Raw genomic sequence first — 17,254 nt, 5'->3', positions numbered from 1 at the left:
GTAGACTGGAACTTTCAACACTACAGCAGCTGTTGATCAGTCAAACCGGTTGGTCTTCTTGTTCAAGGTGGCTGAGATTCTGGTGCCAGCACTACCTCCATCGGAATACCTGCATCCGGTGAAGCAGAGGAGGCACATTTAAATCAGGAAACTCATAGACTGTGAGATGACAAACGTTCTCGAAAATCAAGTGGTTAATAATTCACGTGGTTTATTAGTAAGACATATTAAAACTGAGCAATAAAGAAACTCTTTCTTTGTGAAAACGCCTCAGGATTGGAACCATCTGGAAGATCACATAGTGTGCGCAAAGGCAGTTCTGGGCTTTAAGTCGGCCCTCCAATATTACTAGCGCCTCCCCCGGGGTTCGATACCGTAAATTGTCCTACACCTTACACATACAGATACACAATGGATCAACATTGCCCGTCGAATAGGCAGGGCCTATAATATATTATTTAATTTTTGTTTCACTTTTGGACCAGTCTATAGAAAGGTTTAAAGTGGGGCTTGAAACCATGTATTGGATTTATATTATGTCGAGTTTTCTTCGAACAGTTTCAGCCATTTATGTTTTTAAAATAAAAACAGCTTTTTAACGACAAGATTTATTTGATTTGCGCCTCACTTGCAGTACCTACTTTGATTTCATCCTTTGGGTTCGTTCATTGTAAGTTTTTCTCCTTGAGTACTCTTTCAGATAAAATTTTGTTTTTACTTGTTTGTCCAGGGTGTCATTTTAAAATACTACTTCGATTTAATTCAGTAGTGAATATTGTAGCAATCAATGATTCCAACAATAACATTTACATGTGTTAAAGCAAAATTTCACGCATAACCGGTGTAATTTGGAGATACAAAAAGTGGTACGAATGCTGCGCATGCGTGCTGACTCACTGTGGCGGTGATTTGTAATTTTGGAAAAATATGGGTATGAATATTTTGCACAGGTTTATGCATATTTACAAACCTCCTCGATCAGTTTCCACGAAACGAATTCAAAACTATTTGTTAATGGTTTCAAGTTTTTGGATTAAAATTAATTATCAAAATTATTCATAATCAGCTTGCATTTTTATTATTGATTTACAACACTCGCTCAGTAAAATTATAATTTCCGGGTTTGGTAACCCCTTTCTACTATTTCAGTACGTAACATGTATTTACAGAATGATGCTTCAACTATGACATGGCTACTCAGTAATTTCTGCAAGGCAACTTTTGTGTTTAGTAATAAAAATGATATGAAAGTGTGGCGCCAGACTCTTAGCAGTGATTTTTCCCTATATTTATGCCCTTTTCTCGTTATAATTCCGAGCCCTTTAACCAGAATTTCATTTCTTGTCAGTAACAGTTTTAAGTTTCAAAAGAGTTTTTGCTATTGTTTGATACTCCAACATCTAAACTTAAAAAATCCCCATGAAGAAAAATTATAAGGATTGTTGTCAATGAATAATCCAGGCATTCACATGATGACCCTCACCCTCTGAAACAGCCAGATGCTTTCTCGTTGAACTGAGACTTGTGATCATTTGTACTAGCTCTCAAAAACCAAGGCTGTTTTTGAAAAAGTTATTTTTTAAAATTAAGAACAGATATATAATTGTGTTTGCAGACAAAAAAGTTTTACAATAAGTGGTTTCTGTTCTCTATAAGAAGGTTATATATTACCCCAGTGATTTTAGATAAGCAAATTTTGTGCCAAAATTTTCTGTTGTGTATATTTCTATTTTAATGTGAGTAATACTATTTTCTTTATATTTTTGTTTAACTGTCATATGATTTGTCACAACATACATAAAATTTAGAAACAGGAAATAGCTGCAAGTGCAAATTTTCCAAAGGCTCGGATCAATGAGAAGGCTTGGAATTACGAGAAAGAGGCATATATATAAATTATTATTTTGCTGCTGATTATCGGCTGTTTCTCCTAGCAAAAAAAAACCAAAACACAGGGTTCGAATTTAGCCAGATTTTCTACTTGCATTTTTTCGCAAGTGGTATTTTTTTTAACTTGCTAAATGAAAAAACAACTTGCATTTTCCGCGACTTATCACTTTATTACAACATTAACACAAACATCCACGTGACGAGTCAAGCCAATCGTATCTGCACTATGTAAATAGTAACTTATTATAGATTACCAAAAAACCCACCGGATGCGGTAAACGTCATCAAAATTAGCGCAGGTACTTGTCAGCAGTTGAAAAGACATGCGCACGGGACATGTATCGAGTGTAAACTTCCGTTTACGACGAAAGATGAAAGAGTGCTTCGAAATTCGTTCTGCAAATGACAATGCGCTGCAATGACCGCGAGTTGTTAAAGAAAGAACAGTGAAAGATCGAGACGACCGTTAGAAATGCACATTATTCAGCCAAAATTTTTCACTCGCAAAAAACTGCTGGTGTCTGAAATCTCACCTCGCAGTTTGAAATTTGCACTCGCATTTCACGAGTATGCGAGCTTAAATTCGAACCCTGAAACATTTCCCCCTAAAATCGTTACATTTCACTTAGAACAGGGCTTTTTTCCCTATAAATCTACCTCCGGGTAAAAGGAGGTAATCCCAATGCCAAAAAGTATGGTTTTTTTTTCCCAAAGTTGAGTTTAAAATTCCCAAATGATTATACCTTTTAGGGTTTTTGCTGTTTTAAGATAGTTTTGCTAATTTGTATGTATATTTAGGTAAATTATAATGCTGTTGAACAATTACTGAAATGCAATTCATTAATATTTCACACAAAACCACATTTATGTATATTTTGGTAATTTGCAAATTGTCCCAATTAAGATAAATTCCGAGAGCATTTTCCCAATTTCACCGGTGTCGATGGCATTCCCAAATTGATGAAAAAAGGTCTGTAGAAAAAGGTTGTATTTTCTCTTTTCCCCATGGAAGTTTTTAAAAGAAAATATTCGGTAATATTCAATGCAAATAACTTTACAAAAATCGATGTTTAAATACATCTACATCTTTCACCCAACCGTCGATTTCCGACTATCACTGGCCGGCGCTGTCAGAGGAACAGTTGTTAAAGAAATTATATGTTACAATGTTAAAAGAATAAAAGCTAAAAAAGACAATATGCTACAGTTAAAATGGGACAGAGGCAATAGAATTACATACTGACTACTGCCAGCCTCTATCTAAAGATACTGAGACTGGGGCTAGATTTAACGTAAGTTGGTAGGGAGTTCCAGAGTCGGATGGTCCTTGGGAAGTAGGAGTTAGAAAAGTTCTGAGTGTGAGACATGGGGATTAAGTAATTTAGGTTTCTAGTTGGAATAAGATGAGATTGGTCAACTGCAACTGTCTGGGTCCTTATTTTATAAAAATTTACTAATGAATTGTGTAACCTTCTATATTGGAGTGTATTCCATTCTAAAGTTTTCAGCATTTGTGCAACACTACTGGTGTAACTGAAGTCGTACATGACGTACCTAGCAGCTGACCTTTGGACATTTTCAACTTTGCTAGTGAGGGTTTTTTGCCAAGGATGCCAGACGCTTGAACGGTACTCAAGTTGAGGGCGGACATAGGTGTTATAGGCAGCAATTTTGACCTTTTTATTCAGTTTTGACATTTTGTTGTATGAAGCGAAGAGTGGAAGTTGCTTTGGAAGTGATATTGTCAATGTGTTTGGACCAGTTTAGATCTTTGAAAATGGTTATGCCTAGGTATTTAGCTGCCTCACAAGTTTTTAATTCTATGTTGTGAAGTTTGTAGGGTTAGACCACAGGATTTTTCTTTCTAAAGATTCTAAGGACTTCACACTTGTCGGGATGAAGTCCATGGACCATGTCTTCTCCCAGGGCTAATGAGGTCTTGTTGCAGAGATATACTATCCAACAAAGTTTTAGTCCCAATTACCGACCATGTAAGTTGTTTCGGAAAATATGGCTGGAGTCGGTGGTATTATCGATCGATAATTACGTCGCGCTGTTTATTTCTGAATCTGACAGGTGTCACTGCTATACACAGTCATTTCACGGGTTAATTGATCCTTGTATTCTTTAGCGAGTGGGTAATGTCCATTGTTGATAATCAATGATAAATACGTCACACTGTTTATTCCTAACAGATGTCCCTGCGATACACAGCCGATTAATGCTTTTAATTACAATGAAACATGGAAAACATTATGAGTCAGATTTTAATAAAATTTCCTTTACAGTACTTATAAGGACAGCTAGAACAATTCTAAGATTGTCAACATAATTATGTGAAATTTTATAGAATCATAATGTAATCTCAAAGTAATCTTGATGTCTGATGTTTTTCTGATTTAATCAATTACATGAAAATTACTTGAACAAATGTAATCCATTACATAGGGTTCTCCAAAATGCCAAATTTGGCGTTCACGTCCTGCGCAGACCCAGCCTTTTTAGCTCACCTGAGCACGAAGTGCTCAAAGGTGAGCTTTAGTGATCGTCCTGTGTCCGTCATCGTCCGTCCCTCGTCAACAATTTGACTGTTAACACTCTAGAGGTCACATTTTTGGCCCGATCTTAATGAAACTTGGTCAGAATGTTACCCTCAATAAAATCTTGGACGAGTTCGATATTGGGTCATCTGGGATCAAAAACTAGGACACCAGGTCAAATCAAAGGAAAAGCTTGTTAACACTCTAGAGGTAACATTTTTGGCCCAATCTTAATGAAACTTGGTCAGAATGTTACCCTCAATAAAATCTTGGACGAGTTCGATATTGGGTCATCTGGGATCAAAAACTAGGACACCAGGTCAAATCAAAGGAAAAGCTTGTTAACACTCTAGAGGTAACATTTTTGGCCCAATCTTAATGAAACTTGGTCAGAATGTTACCCTTAATAAAATTTTGGACGAGTTCGATATTGGGTCATCTGGGATCAAAAACTAGGACACCAGGTCAAATCAAAGGAAAAGCTTGTTAACACTCTAGAGGTCACAATTTTGGTCCAATCTTAATGAAACTTGATCTGAATATTATCCTCAATAAAGTCTTGGATAGTTCGATATTGGGTCATCTGGGGTCAAAAACTAGGTCACCAGGTCAAATCAAAGGAAAAGCTTGTTAACACTGTAGAGGCCGCATTTATGACTGTATCTTCATGAAACTTGGTCAGAATGTTAATATTGATGATCTTAAGGTCCGGTTTGAATCTGGGTCATGTAGGATCAAAAACTAGGTCACCCGGTCAAATCAAAGGAATAACTAGTTTACACTGTAGAGGCCACATTTATGACCATATCTTAATGAAACTTGGTCAAAATGTTAATCTTGATGATCTATAGCTAGGGTCAAATCTGGGTTAAGTGGGGTCAAAAACTAGGTCACCAGGTCAAATCAAAGGAAAAGCTTGTTAACACTCTAGAGGCCATATTTATGACTGTATCTTCATGAAACTTAGTCAGAATGTTAAACTTGATGATCTTTAGGACAAGTTCAAATCTGGGTCATGTCGGGTCAAAAACTAGGTCACCAGGTCATGACCATATCTTAATGAAACTTGGTCAGAATGTTAATCTTTATGATCTTTAGGTCAATAGGTCAGGTGAGCGATACAGAGCCTTCATGGCCATCTTGTTTGTTAAAGGGGTCCCGCAGGTACAGGTTGTCAATAAGTTTTTGTTGAACAGGCTGAAATACAAAAGTAGCTGACCAGCTTCATTTCCTGCATTCTTGGGCATTTTAGGAGCATTTAAGAACACCTTTTCCACTGCATATACAATAATATACAATATACACCGAAGGGAGGTATATTCATAATATTGTTATACCCCAGGTGTCTGTCAGTCCGTTAGCAATTTTTTGTTCGCTCTGTAACTCTTGAACGCCTTGAAGGATTTCGAAGAAACTTGACACAAATGTTCACCACATCAAGATGACTTGCAGAGCGCATGTTCTGGATGGCACGCTTCAAGGTCAATGTCACACTTAGGGGTCAAAGGTCATATGACTTTGTTTCGCTCTGTAACTGTTGAACTGCTTTAAGGATTTCAAAGGAACTTGGCACAAATGTTCACCACATCAAGAGGGCATGCAGAGCGCATGTTTCAGATGGCTCGCTTCAAGGTCAAGGTCACACTTAGGGGTCAAAGGTTATATAACTTTGTTTTGTGTGTAGATTGCTCTACATTGCTGCGCTCTTGTTTTTATTTGGCTGACCCCTTTTTTGTTACAATACACTTACAATATATATATTTTTTTAATAACTTACCTTTTATGTTACTATAAATAGCTTATTTTGTAACTTTATTATTATTGGCCGTAGGGAAAAACCAAGACCACTTTTCTGTGGTACAACATGGATGGTACCTCCAATTTTTAGGTGTATTTTGAAATACCTTTACCTGGTAAGGATTATTTTGTGATGTCAAAGGTCATACATGTACCTTCGAGCGTATATTGCTCCGCATTGCGGTGCTTGTGTTTTCACATTTTTATGAGCTCACCTGTTAAATTTGGGAAAAATAATAAAATTAAGTTTTCTTAAAGGAAAAATTCTTTGTTTCTTTGAGATAATTAACATAAATATGAATTATAGTGATGAATGGAGAGAGATTTAGAAGGGCGGAGCGCCCCGACCTTTTTTCTTGCGCCATCCTGCCCGTATTACAGGTGGGCCGGTGGTCTAGTGGTAACACGCTTGACTGCCAATCCAGAGGTCTAGGGTATGAATCCCCGTCCAGGAACTGGAAATTTCTGAGATGCTCTTGAGTGTCTCCCACCTGACTAAGAGGCCTGTACTGGTTCTTCCCAGGAAAGACGGCTTCGCGTGTATCGGTGCTATACACCAAAGTACCAAGTACAACGGAGGCTAGTAGAACATGCTGAACCGTTGATACCGACTTTTCCATATCCAGCAAGTAGTAGCTTGGCTATTTCAATCAAAAAATTAAAACTGCTATGTGCAAAAATCAGTAAAAAATCATACCAGAAACAGTAGGGTATCTCGGACAACACACATTCGGATAAGTCAATACATAGTGTCAGAGAAGGTTGAAAGGTTTAAAAGATGTAAAGATTGTGTAAGGACACTTTAAGGATCAAATTGATTGATACTGTTTCCTCACAAAATGGCATGTTTCAATAAAAACCTAATAAATGCAAGAAAAACTCAAAACAGAGCTGCAGATAAGCTGCGTATTTAGGCAATTAATGTTGCAGAAAACCCAATTGAATTCATACAAATGTGCGTACTGAAAAGCAATTAGAATTCCTAATACCCAACTCATTAAATTTTAAAAATCGCTTGCGTATCGCATTTTCCATATTATAGAACGGGTATGAGACTTTAACACTAGACGACCAAATGGTTATACATTGCAGCAGAACAGGTAGCTATTTATCAGAAAAAGCACAGGACCATTCAGTCTGATAGGTGTTATTTGGATGCTTTGTAAACAAAAAATTACGCAGATAAAATGACCACTTCAAGTACTAAAAGAGGTCACAGAAAAACATTGTTGCAGCACAAACAAACAAAATAGAAGGATATTTTGTTGTTCAACAAAGACAGTTTATCTATTTGTGATAATATTTTGCCAATGATACTGGTTGACAATTTATGGGAGAGCACATGTTGCGGTGAATACATCTTTTGGGATATTATGGATGAATTGATCTCTGACTGCATTTAAAGTGCAAAATATACGCTGGAACGAAAGTATCCCAGAAAACTTTAAACGATTGGAGAAAAAAATATCGTTGGTTAAAGTTACACATAATTAGAACTGTTAATTAAAATACACATATTTACCTTGCTTTCAGGCATGTAGAAAAATAGTCAAACCTGGTTAATGATATATACTATAACAGTAAGCAGGTTTCATCCAGTACACTTTAGCCACACAAAAAAAATATGTTTGATATATTTCATTCACTGTTGTAAAAAACAGAAACTAGGTAAAGAGTTACAAGATACCGTCCAGGAATAAAAAAATATCTCAGTTCAGTTCAGCTGGGAGGGTGCAGAAAAAGAGAGGGGAAAAGAGAAAATGCAGGGAGGATGAGAAATCGGAGACAGAGGGGGAGAGAGAGAGCATTTGAAGTGCAAAAAAAATCAAGTCATAAGTTCCAGACAAGTATTCAGTACTAAGTCTTGTTGATATTGTACCGTGAAGTGTATTGCAGACCCCAGACAAACTCCCTAGACAATAGATTATTGATTCTGCTACTGGTCTGGCAATATGTTTTCTGTCTGTTTCATTGTATTTAATGTATTTTGATGATTAGATGGAATAATTATTCTGCATGTTTGCAAAATTATTATATTTCAAAGTTTAAGCCTGCAATTAAAGCAGCATGCCTCCAGATTTGGCTAAAAAGTAATCTTTCTTTCAAATTGAAGTTTGGTCATATTATGAACATTAGAATATGAATTATTGTTTCTAAAATATTTTAAAAGTTCCAAATCAAGAAATAAAGCTGACCGTGTTGGGAATCGAACCCCGGACCGCCGCGGCAATAAAGACATTTTCTCCTCGTCGTAACCAATAGTGCTATAGCTGAAGTAGTGAGTAATGACTTCAAAATATAGATATTTATAATCAAGACAGTTTACCTGGAATAAACTTGACAAACGCTTTTCGATTTTCATCGTAAAAACAGCAAATTCTAATGTGTGTCCATAACATAAAGTTTGTCAGTAATTAAGTTTTAAAGCCTTCTTAAGAAATATAGCATTTATTTCAAGATATCTAAAAAAATTAATTTTTAGCTCGACTATTCGAAGAATAATTAGAGCTATCCTACTCACCACGGCGTCTGCATCGGTGTCGGCGTCGGCGTCACACCTTGGTTAAGTTTTTCGTACCAGTCCACATTTTGACAAAGTCTTTTGAGATAAAGCTTTGAAACTTTCAACACTTGTTTACCATCATCATGGCCAGTTATAGGCAAGAGCACATAACTCCATCAAGGATTTTGGCTGAATTATGGCCCCTTTCGACTTAGAAATCATGGTTAAGTTTTTCGTACCAGTTCATATTTTGACAAAGTCTTTTAAGATAAAGCTTTGAAACTTCCAACACTTGTTTACCATCACCATGGCCAGTTATAGGCAAGAGTACATAACTCCATCAAGGATTTTGGCTGAATTATGGCCCCTTTTGACTTAGAAATCATGGTTAAGTTTTTCGTACCAGTTCATATTTTGACAAAGTCTTTTAAGATAAAGCTTTGAAACTTTCAACACTTGTTTACCATCATCATGGCCAGTTATAGGCAAGAGCACATAACTCCATCAAGGATTTTGGCTGAATTATGGCCCCTTTCGACTTAGAAATCATGGTTAAGTTTTTCGTACCAGTTCATATTTTGACAAAGTCTTTTAAGATAAAGCTTTGAAACTTTCAACACATGTTAATCATCACCATGGCCAGTTATAGGCAAGAGGACATAACTCCATCAAGGATTTTGGCTGAATTATGGCCCCTTTTGACTTAGAAATCTTGGTTAAGTTTTTCGTACCAGTTCAATTTTTTTGTAAAGTGTTTGACATATGGCTTTGAAACTTTTATCAGTTGTTTAGTATAATAGTCTCTATCTGTAGGAAAGAGAAAATAACTCTGTCATCTATTTTGGCTGAATTATGGCCCTTTTTGGACTTTGAAATTGGTTCTGTTTTCATACAAGCCCATGTTTTGTCAAAACTATTTGACATATAGCTTTTAAACTTTGAACACTTGTTTATCATTATGATTTCCATCTGTAGGCAAGAGTACATAACTATTTTGACTGAATTTAATATGGCCCTTTTTTGACTTTGAAATTGCCTCATATCTTGCTGTTTAGTGCAAGACTTATCGAAATCAAAGTAATATAGGAACATTGTTTGTCTAATCTATTTATTTCTTTTGTCTGAATATCCGTGGAAATATTTTGACCCCATTCTTCAATCAATTCTTCGAATAGTCGAGCGCGCTGTCATCAGACAGCTCTTGTTTTGTTATTGAACGATCTGGAGGCATGCCGCTTTAAAATTATAGCCTGACTCTTTGGTTTCATTTTTAGCTTGACTATTCAAAGAATAAGTAGAGCTATCCTACATGTACTTACCACGGCATTGGTGTCGGCAACACACCTTGGTTAGGTTTTTCTTACCAGTACACATTTTGAGAAAACCTTTTGAAATAAAACTTTGAAACTTTCAGTGCTTGTGTACCATCATCATGTCCAGTTTTAGGCAAGAGTACAAAACTCTACCAAGGATTTTGTCTGAATTATGACCACTTTTAACTTACAAATCTTTGTTAAGTTTTTCATACCGGCTCATATTTTGTGGAAATTGTTTGACATATGGCTTTGAAACTTTTATCCTTTGTTCATTATAACAGTCTTTATCTGTAGGCAAGAGCACATAACTCTGTCAACTATTTTGGCTGAATTATGGCCACATTTGGACTTGGAAATTGGTTCAGTTTTTGTACAAGTTCAAATTTTGTCAAAACTATTTTACATGTGACTTTGACCATTTATTTCCCATCAAAGTCTACATACAAGTCCATGTTCTCCTGTTTTGTCAAAACAATTTGACCTGTGGCTTTGAAACTTAAAACGCTTATTTATCATTATGATCTCCATCTGTAGGCATGAGTACATAACTCTGTCGAGTATTTTGGCTGAATTATGGCCTTTTTTTTTACTTGGAAATCAGTTCACTTTTCATACAAGTCCAAATTTTGTCAAAACTATTTTTTACATGTGGCTTTGAAACTTTGAACATTTATTTCCCATCAAAGTCTACATTATTATGTAGGCAAGACAGGATAAATAACTAGAACAATGACTTTGGCTCAGTTATGGCCCATTTTTTGACATAGAAATTAGTTCAGTTTCACATATCATTCCATAATTTGTCTAAACTGTTGGATATGTGGCTTTGAAAATCATGGTCACACATTGCCATATAGTGCAATACTTATCCAATTCCACAAATACAGGTACATTGTCTTACCTTTTTTATTTCTTTTGTCTGAAAATTTCTGGTAATATTTTGACCTCATAGTTACATCAATAAAATTCAATTCTTCGAATAGTCGAGCCTGCTGTCAACAGACAACTCTTGTAATGTTTACATTCATTTAGTAGCTAAGAATATTCTATTCCATGCTTTTCAGTGATTTACTGAAATTGATTTTATTAGGATGTATTATCTGCTAATAAAATCAGTTGTTTCAAACAGATTTCGTAGAACTGTTTGTTATACATAATAACTTCTTTACAACATGTACATTGTGTCATCAAGAAATAGTATGGCATTGCACATTGCAAGTGGCCTTGTATAAGTATAATTATTATACGCAGTTGGGTTTAAAAACAATTGAAAATACATGTGTGTAAAATAAAAGATGTTTTTATCTTTTACATGTAAAATAGATGTTCCACTAGCATTAGGGGCATGGCACACTTTACCTCTTAGACTGAATTAAACGAAATCTGCTGTTATTTTCTGTGCTACCAAAGTACTTTTTTTATAGATTTTATTATTCATTACAATCTGAGCATTTTCCTTATTAAGCCTCTTAAACAGCTGTGTGTTGTTATTCAAGAGGATGTTTCAGCCTCAATATGGACATGTTACCGGGCACTTTACAACTTGAGAAATATTGAAAGTGGTATTCACTCCTTTCTTTCATATAAGTCAAGTAGCTGTAAAGATGTGATAGAGATGTTAGGTTTCTCATACTATGTCATGGTTGAGAGTTTGATATCCTGTTATACAGTAGACAAACTTTGGTCCGTCCTGGCTCAGATTTTGTCAGAGCAAAATGTCTTTTAAAGTCATTTTCCTTAAACAATACTTTCAATTCAAACCTTAAAAAATGAAAAGAAGTATAAACAATGTTAAATGAAAAAAAATTAAAACAAGAAAACAATGTTTAAATGCAAACCTTGTTCAATTGAGATAACTCTCGAGGCTATTCAAATTTTGTATATAATTATATCCCTTTTCTTGATAATCAGCGCCAAGAAAGATCAAGTCAGAATATATAAGAGATTATTAAAAAAAATTTAAAAAAAATTATTTATGTAGCCGGTAGCCAGACTAATGCAGACCATAAAAAGTTCTAGTTTTTTTTAAGAAAGAAGACAAAAGAATGTGTACTTTATATAAATTTAGGTTTTTTTAATTTGACAGAAATTTAAATACTTCTGTTTAGTATATAATATTATATTATAGAAGACAAAAAGGATTCTCATGCAAAATTTCTGATTTTCAGTGTGGATGTCCACAATACAAAAGTTTTGCATGTATGCAAGTTTGTCAAAAATTATTTGGCAAAATACACTCAAGCTTCACACATGTCTTTGGCATACAGGACAAAATGCATAACTATAGCTTTTACTTTGTAAAAATTGTGTTGCTTTTAACAAAGTATTGCATGTATGCAAGTCTCTCAGAAACTACTAACTGAACCAGGTTCCAGATCAGTGTACAGAATTATACCCCTTTTTCATTGCAACTAAGGTGATTTTGGTAAAGCTTTTGTATATTATTCTTTCGTTCAGGGTCACTTAGAATGAAGTTTTACAATGAATTTTTGAAAGACCCTGTTTTGTTTGAACCACTTTTTACTGTGCAAAGTTTTTCCTTGATTTTGATTTCTCCTTAAAAGTAAATAAAAGTAATTACATTGCGTAGTGAAATGACCTAACATTGGGATTACTTCTGAATTTTGTTAAAAAAACAGTGTTAGCCTAAACCAGATGCTGACACAAAGTCTTGCCATGGGCTAGACTGGAAATAAGTTTTTTTTATCTATTTAGGGGACTTCTGTCGACTGTCTAGTACTCACATAGATATTAAATATTAAGAAATCTTTTTTTAGGAAATACATAAAATACAGTCATGTTCTTGATCAGAAAAGCATGATGATGATGTTCAGCTTAAAGATGGTCAATCACATTTAAACAACATTTAATGACATTTTTTACTTTTTGTATATTCTGGTAGAGAATTATTTAAGGAACAAAAAGACCGATTACATAGAGTTAGATTCCTATTTGAAATGTATATTTTATTAATTTTATAAAATTTTGTAATTACTCCCCTTTAATATGAAAGTATATAAAAAGCTGGGTATTTCTTTTTATTTCGATACAATGTCTAGTTTTACATTTGCATTTGATAGACATATCAACTATTGAACAATCTGAACCAAAATGCAAGTTTTAAAGCTGTGTGAGCTTCTGAATTCATTTATTTCCAATCTATCTTGGTTGCGCAACCAAGATAGGCAAAGGGAGGTAATAATAATTTTTCAAACTTGCGTTTCTAATGAATTCCATCTAAATACATAATTATTAATGCAAATATTTTACAATATGTCTAATATTTATACATTTCCTTAGGCAAAGTATGTTTATCAAATTTATACTTATGATAAAATAACTCTATCTTGGTTGGGCAACCAGGATAGGAAAATGAAATTTTAAAAATACCTCCAGTGAAAATCTAATTTGTATTAAGTGTTAAGTGAACATAAATGAGTGTAAATGATCAGATGCTAAAGTTTCGAACAAATCCGTTACATGGCCAAAATCTGATTATCCACCTTTAAGCTATACAGTTTGAAAACACATAGAGTGCAATTGTAATAGATAGAAAAATTCTATATTGTCTGAGTGCAGGGTCAACAATGTGTCTGTTGTATGAATAAGATCTTGATTACAGTTCAAGTATATACAAAGTATCTTATACAGCCTATATTGATGCAAGAAAGTCAAAAAAGCTTTTGAAATGTTTAACTTCTTTTTAACTCGTTTTCACCTAAATCACACTTAATTTTTTTTTTCTGAACTGCTCAGACATGGAGACTATTTGCAGTGTACTCCAGATGGCTAAACAATTAAGTCTTTTACTTGTATATATCCCTTTCAAAAGCACATCTTGTAAGTGATTTTCCCATCAGTTTAGAAGAACAGAACATGAAAATGAGGCAAAATGTATACAATAGTATCTGTTTTTTGTACACCATGTTCATTGGGTTAAAGAAAGTAAGAAAAAAAATCAAACAAAAGTCTGTGAAAATGAGTTCGAAGAGCAGAGGTAAATGAATATATGAAAATGCTTGTTTGAGAGTATGATCACAAGTTTATAAATTTGAACAAGGGACATCACTCTTTTATTCCTCAGTGCTCTGTAATATAATGTGTTACTGGACATGCGCTATGTTTGACTAGGAATCTGAAACAAATTTACTGAGATGATTAAGCAGAAGTTTATTGATGAATATTCTTTATATTTTCAGCATCACACAATATTGGCGGCTCGGTAAGTGTCTTTATAGAATAATATTTTAGATTAGTTTGAAGCAAATGCATTCTGTATTACCTTTATATATCAGTTATTTTTTTTAAAAAAGTAAATGAAATATTTATCATTTAAATGTTGCTGACAGTGGGGACCACCTTCATTTTGTGGGAACCACTTTATTGTAAAAACTGTCCCGTGTGTCACTAGGAAAAATTTGTGTCTATAGATCACTATAATAGGTTTAGGGTGTAGGATGTGTAGAATAAGTCATTTGTAAGTAATAGATAATTAATCTTGCCACAACATGGACATATTTGTTTTAGATAAGAAAAAGATACTTAATAGATTTTAATGTTTCTTGGAAACCTGTCTACAAATTTTTGCCATTTTGCACAGAAAAACATTTTTCTGGCTGAAGCCGCCAATAGATTCTATACATGTCCTGTCCATACAGGTTCAATATTAAAATGAATATAAGTAATTGAGTGGTCTTGTAATGAATTGAGTGGTCTTGTGAAATTGAGTGGCCTTGTTATGAATGTAGTGGCCTTGTAATGAACACGGAAACTTGGTTGTACAGAAACATGGTGATAAAAACCTGTCTCAAGATGAGTAGGAAATACTTGTTCAGACCCTTGTTGTCAGTCATGTACTTGACACCAGTGCCGGTACTTGACACCAGTGCATGCTATGTTGCTGTTTATTGTTGTTAATTGGATATATTAAAGAAACTTAGGATTGAAATAAAATTGAATTTTTGTTTGTGCAGAAGGAAGGAATGATTATTATATCATATTCTGGTCAATGATCTTCATTTTTAACTGAGATAAATATTTTTACAGTTCATTTAATTGTGGAGGTAAAGGACGTCCCATGTTTGTTGATTTACATACAGTAGGTCACATTAGTTGGTCAGCGTAAGTTTGTGGTTGAATTCTTAGTATGATATGTTTCAGCGTGCTTAAAAATATTTTTTGCAAAGTTTGTTTTAATTGTATGCCTGACTTATGTAGGTACTCCAGGTATGGAAAAGTGGCCGGGGGAGATACAGTTGAGGATTAATTCACAAATCAGTATTTGAAGGTTCCAATGCCCATGTTCAGTTATGAGATCAATGTAAATCCATTGAGTTTTGATTTCAAGGGAGAGGGATCTATTTAACCTTTAGCCTGCTGCTGGCAAGTGTGCCTTTGTGACCAGTGCAGACCAGGATCAGGCTGCACATCATTCTGTTCAGGCTGATCACGGTCTGCACTGTTTGCTGTTCAGTCAGGGTTTTTTTTTATTCTATAGCAGAGGCCGAATATCGGCCTCGTCCCCCAGCCGAGGATTTCCCCCACAGCCAAGTATTTCCCCTACCGCAGTTGAAATTCCCCTACGTCCGAAATTCCCCTCTCCAAAATCGTAAACAAAGCAATGGAGATTACTCCCAGCGATTTTCCCGACCGAATATCGGACCCGTTCACAATTGCAGACGGTCTTCACAATTTTCAATGGGTGTGAAAACCTTTAGAAATAGTATAAAAATGTTAGAAGAGCGTTCAGTGGACCCGAGGTTCCGGTTTTGACCAGCGAAAATCGATAAAAACTCGTATCTCACCCGCACATAATATGCCGTTGGCGTCTGCTTGTCTTGCGGTAATACTCTTTGATGCGTAACAAGTTCGAAAGCTCTGCCCCTTGTCAGTCAAAATCCCAGTAAACTTCATACTGTTTGTCGACACCAGCATAAGTATGACAGTAGGCGGAGCGTCGTATGTTAATTAGCTACTGACAGATGTCAATCACGCCACGCGCCGGCTGACACGTGGTTATCATCAGTATGTAATATAGATGATTGATAAACAATGCAGCGTCAGATTATCGTGTTTGTACCTCTTGTTAATTAGCGGTAACAGCTTATGCTGTATTGTGTAATATGTGTTGTTAATTTAAAGTAATTATTTTATGTGCTTGATTCGATTAAATAAGCCGGTCGGCCGTTACGCAAATTTATTATCTTTGCCGAGAGATTTTGCTAGAGCAAAATAAAATATAAATGTTTTAAGTAATCAGATATTATAAGTATGGAATAGTTCTGGTGAAAAGGTGAAATTTAAAACGGGTATTTTATCAAGAATTTTTAATGTTTGCTTTCGTTTTTTCATATTTGTCACACGTTTTCGCGATCGTGATTTTCGGACTTTTTTATCCTTTCTTACAAGATTTTCTAGTACAATTGAAATAAAAAGCCAACAAAAGTATGCATTTAATAATAATATGATGACTCTTGCAAAAGCAACTCTTATTTTAAAGCATTTTTTGTGAATAAAAGCATGTGACCTTCAAATATTCAATGATTTGAGCATTTCAACTCTCCCCACCCACCTTGTTACAATGATAAGTGAACATGAGTGCAAGTCCATCTATTGCTAAGTGACAGTGTGTATAGTTGCTAAAAGTTGCAAGAATATGTAATAAAAACATAGTTTAAAGTGTTTATTATGCATAATTGTAAATTCCCCCCTGAGTGAAAAAATCCCCCAAAACTGCTCGTTGCGCGCTATTTTCTTCCCCCAATGACAGGCTGGGGCCTCTTCCCCCAGTCGTAAAAAAAAACCCTGTCAGTACATGAATTTTCAGTGAACACCCCTTCGAATAATAAATGGTATAGATTAAATTGAATGATGGACCAGTCCATTTTAGAAGTTAAGAAGGCTAAATACTAAGTGCATGACTAGGTGAAGGTCAGCAAAAATGTAGAGATTAACAGGCAACATTCATGAAGTGTTATTCTTCATTTTTGTTGTGACATGTTAAACAATGATACCTGTTTTTTTTTCATAAGTGCACATTGTGTTTCAGTGGTTAAAGATATGAAAAGATTTTTTTAAACTTTTTTCATGGAGAAGTTGTCATTTAAAAAGGGAATATAGCTATAAATCAAACTTCTTATCAACACATTTTAACAAAATTTAATGTTACCAAAGTCCTTTCAAATGTTCGTTTTTTTTCCAAAAGGAGG

The 17,254-nt window shown here is 34.8% G+C and overlaps 1 protein-coding gene across 1 annotated transcript in view; it reads left to right on the top strand.

Moving 5' to 3' along the window:
• Positions 1-803: 803 nt before the first annotated feature.
• The window catches only part of LOC123548537 (septin-7-like), a 76,993-nt gene continuing 60,542 nt past the window's right edge, over positions 804-17,254 (top strand). Inside the window, exons 1-2 of the mRNA XM_053546214.1 lie at positions 804-931; positions 14,246-14,268. Coding sequence (XP_053402189.1) covers positions 928-931; positions 14,246-14,268 — 27 coding nt within the window. The 5' untranslated portion in view covers positions 804-927. The remainder of the gene's footprint in view (positions 932-14,245; positions 14,269-17,254) is intronic.

The sequence above is a fragment of the Mercenaria mercenaria genome, chromosome 6 (assembly GCF_021730395.1).
Source record: "Mercenaria mercenaria strain notata chromosome 6, MADL_Memer_1, whole genome shotgun sequence".
NCBI classification, from domain to species: domain Eukaryota; kingdom Metazoa; phylum Mollusca; class Bivalvia; order Venerida; family Veneridae; genus Mercenaria; species Mercenaria mercenaria.
The sequence above is the reverse complement of the archived record's forward strand: the minus strand, read 5'-3'. Positions and strand labels throughout refer to the sequence as shown.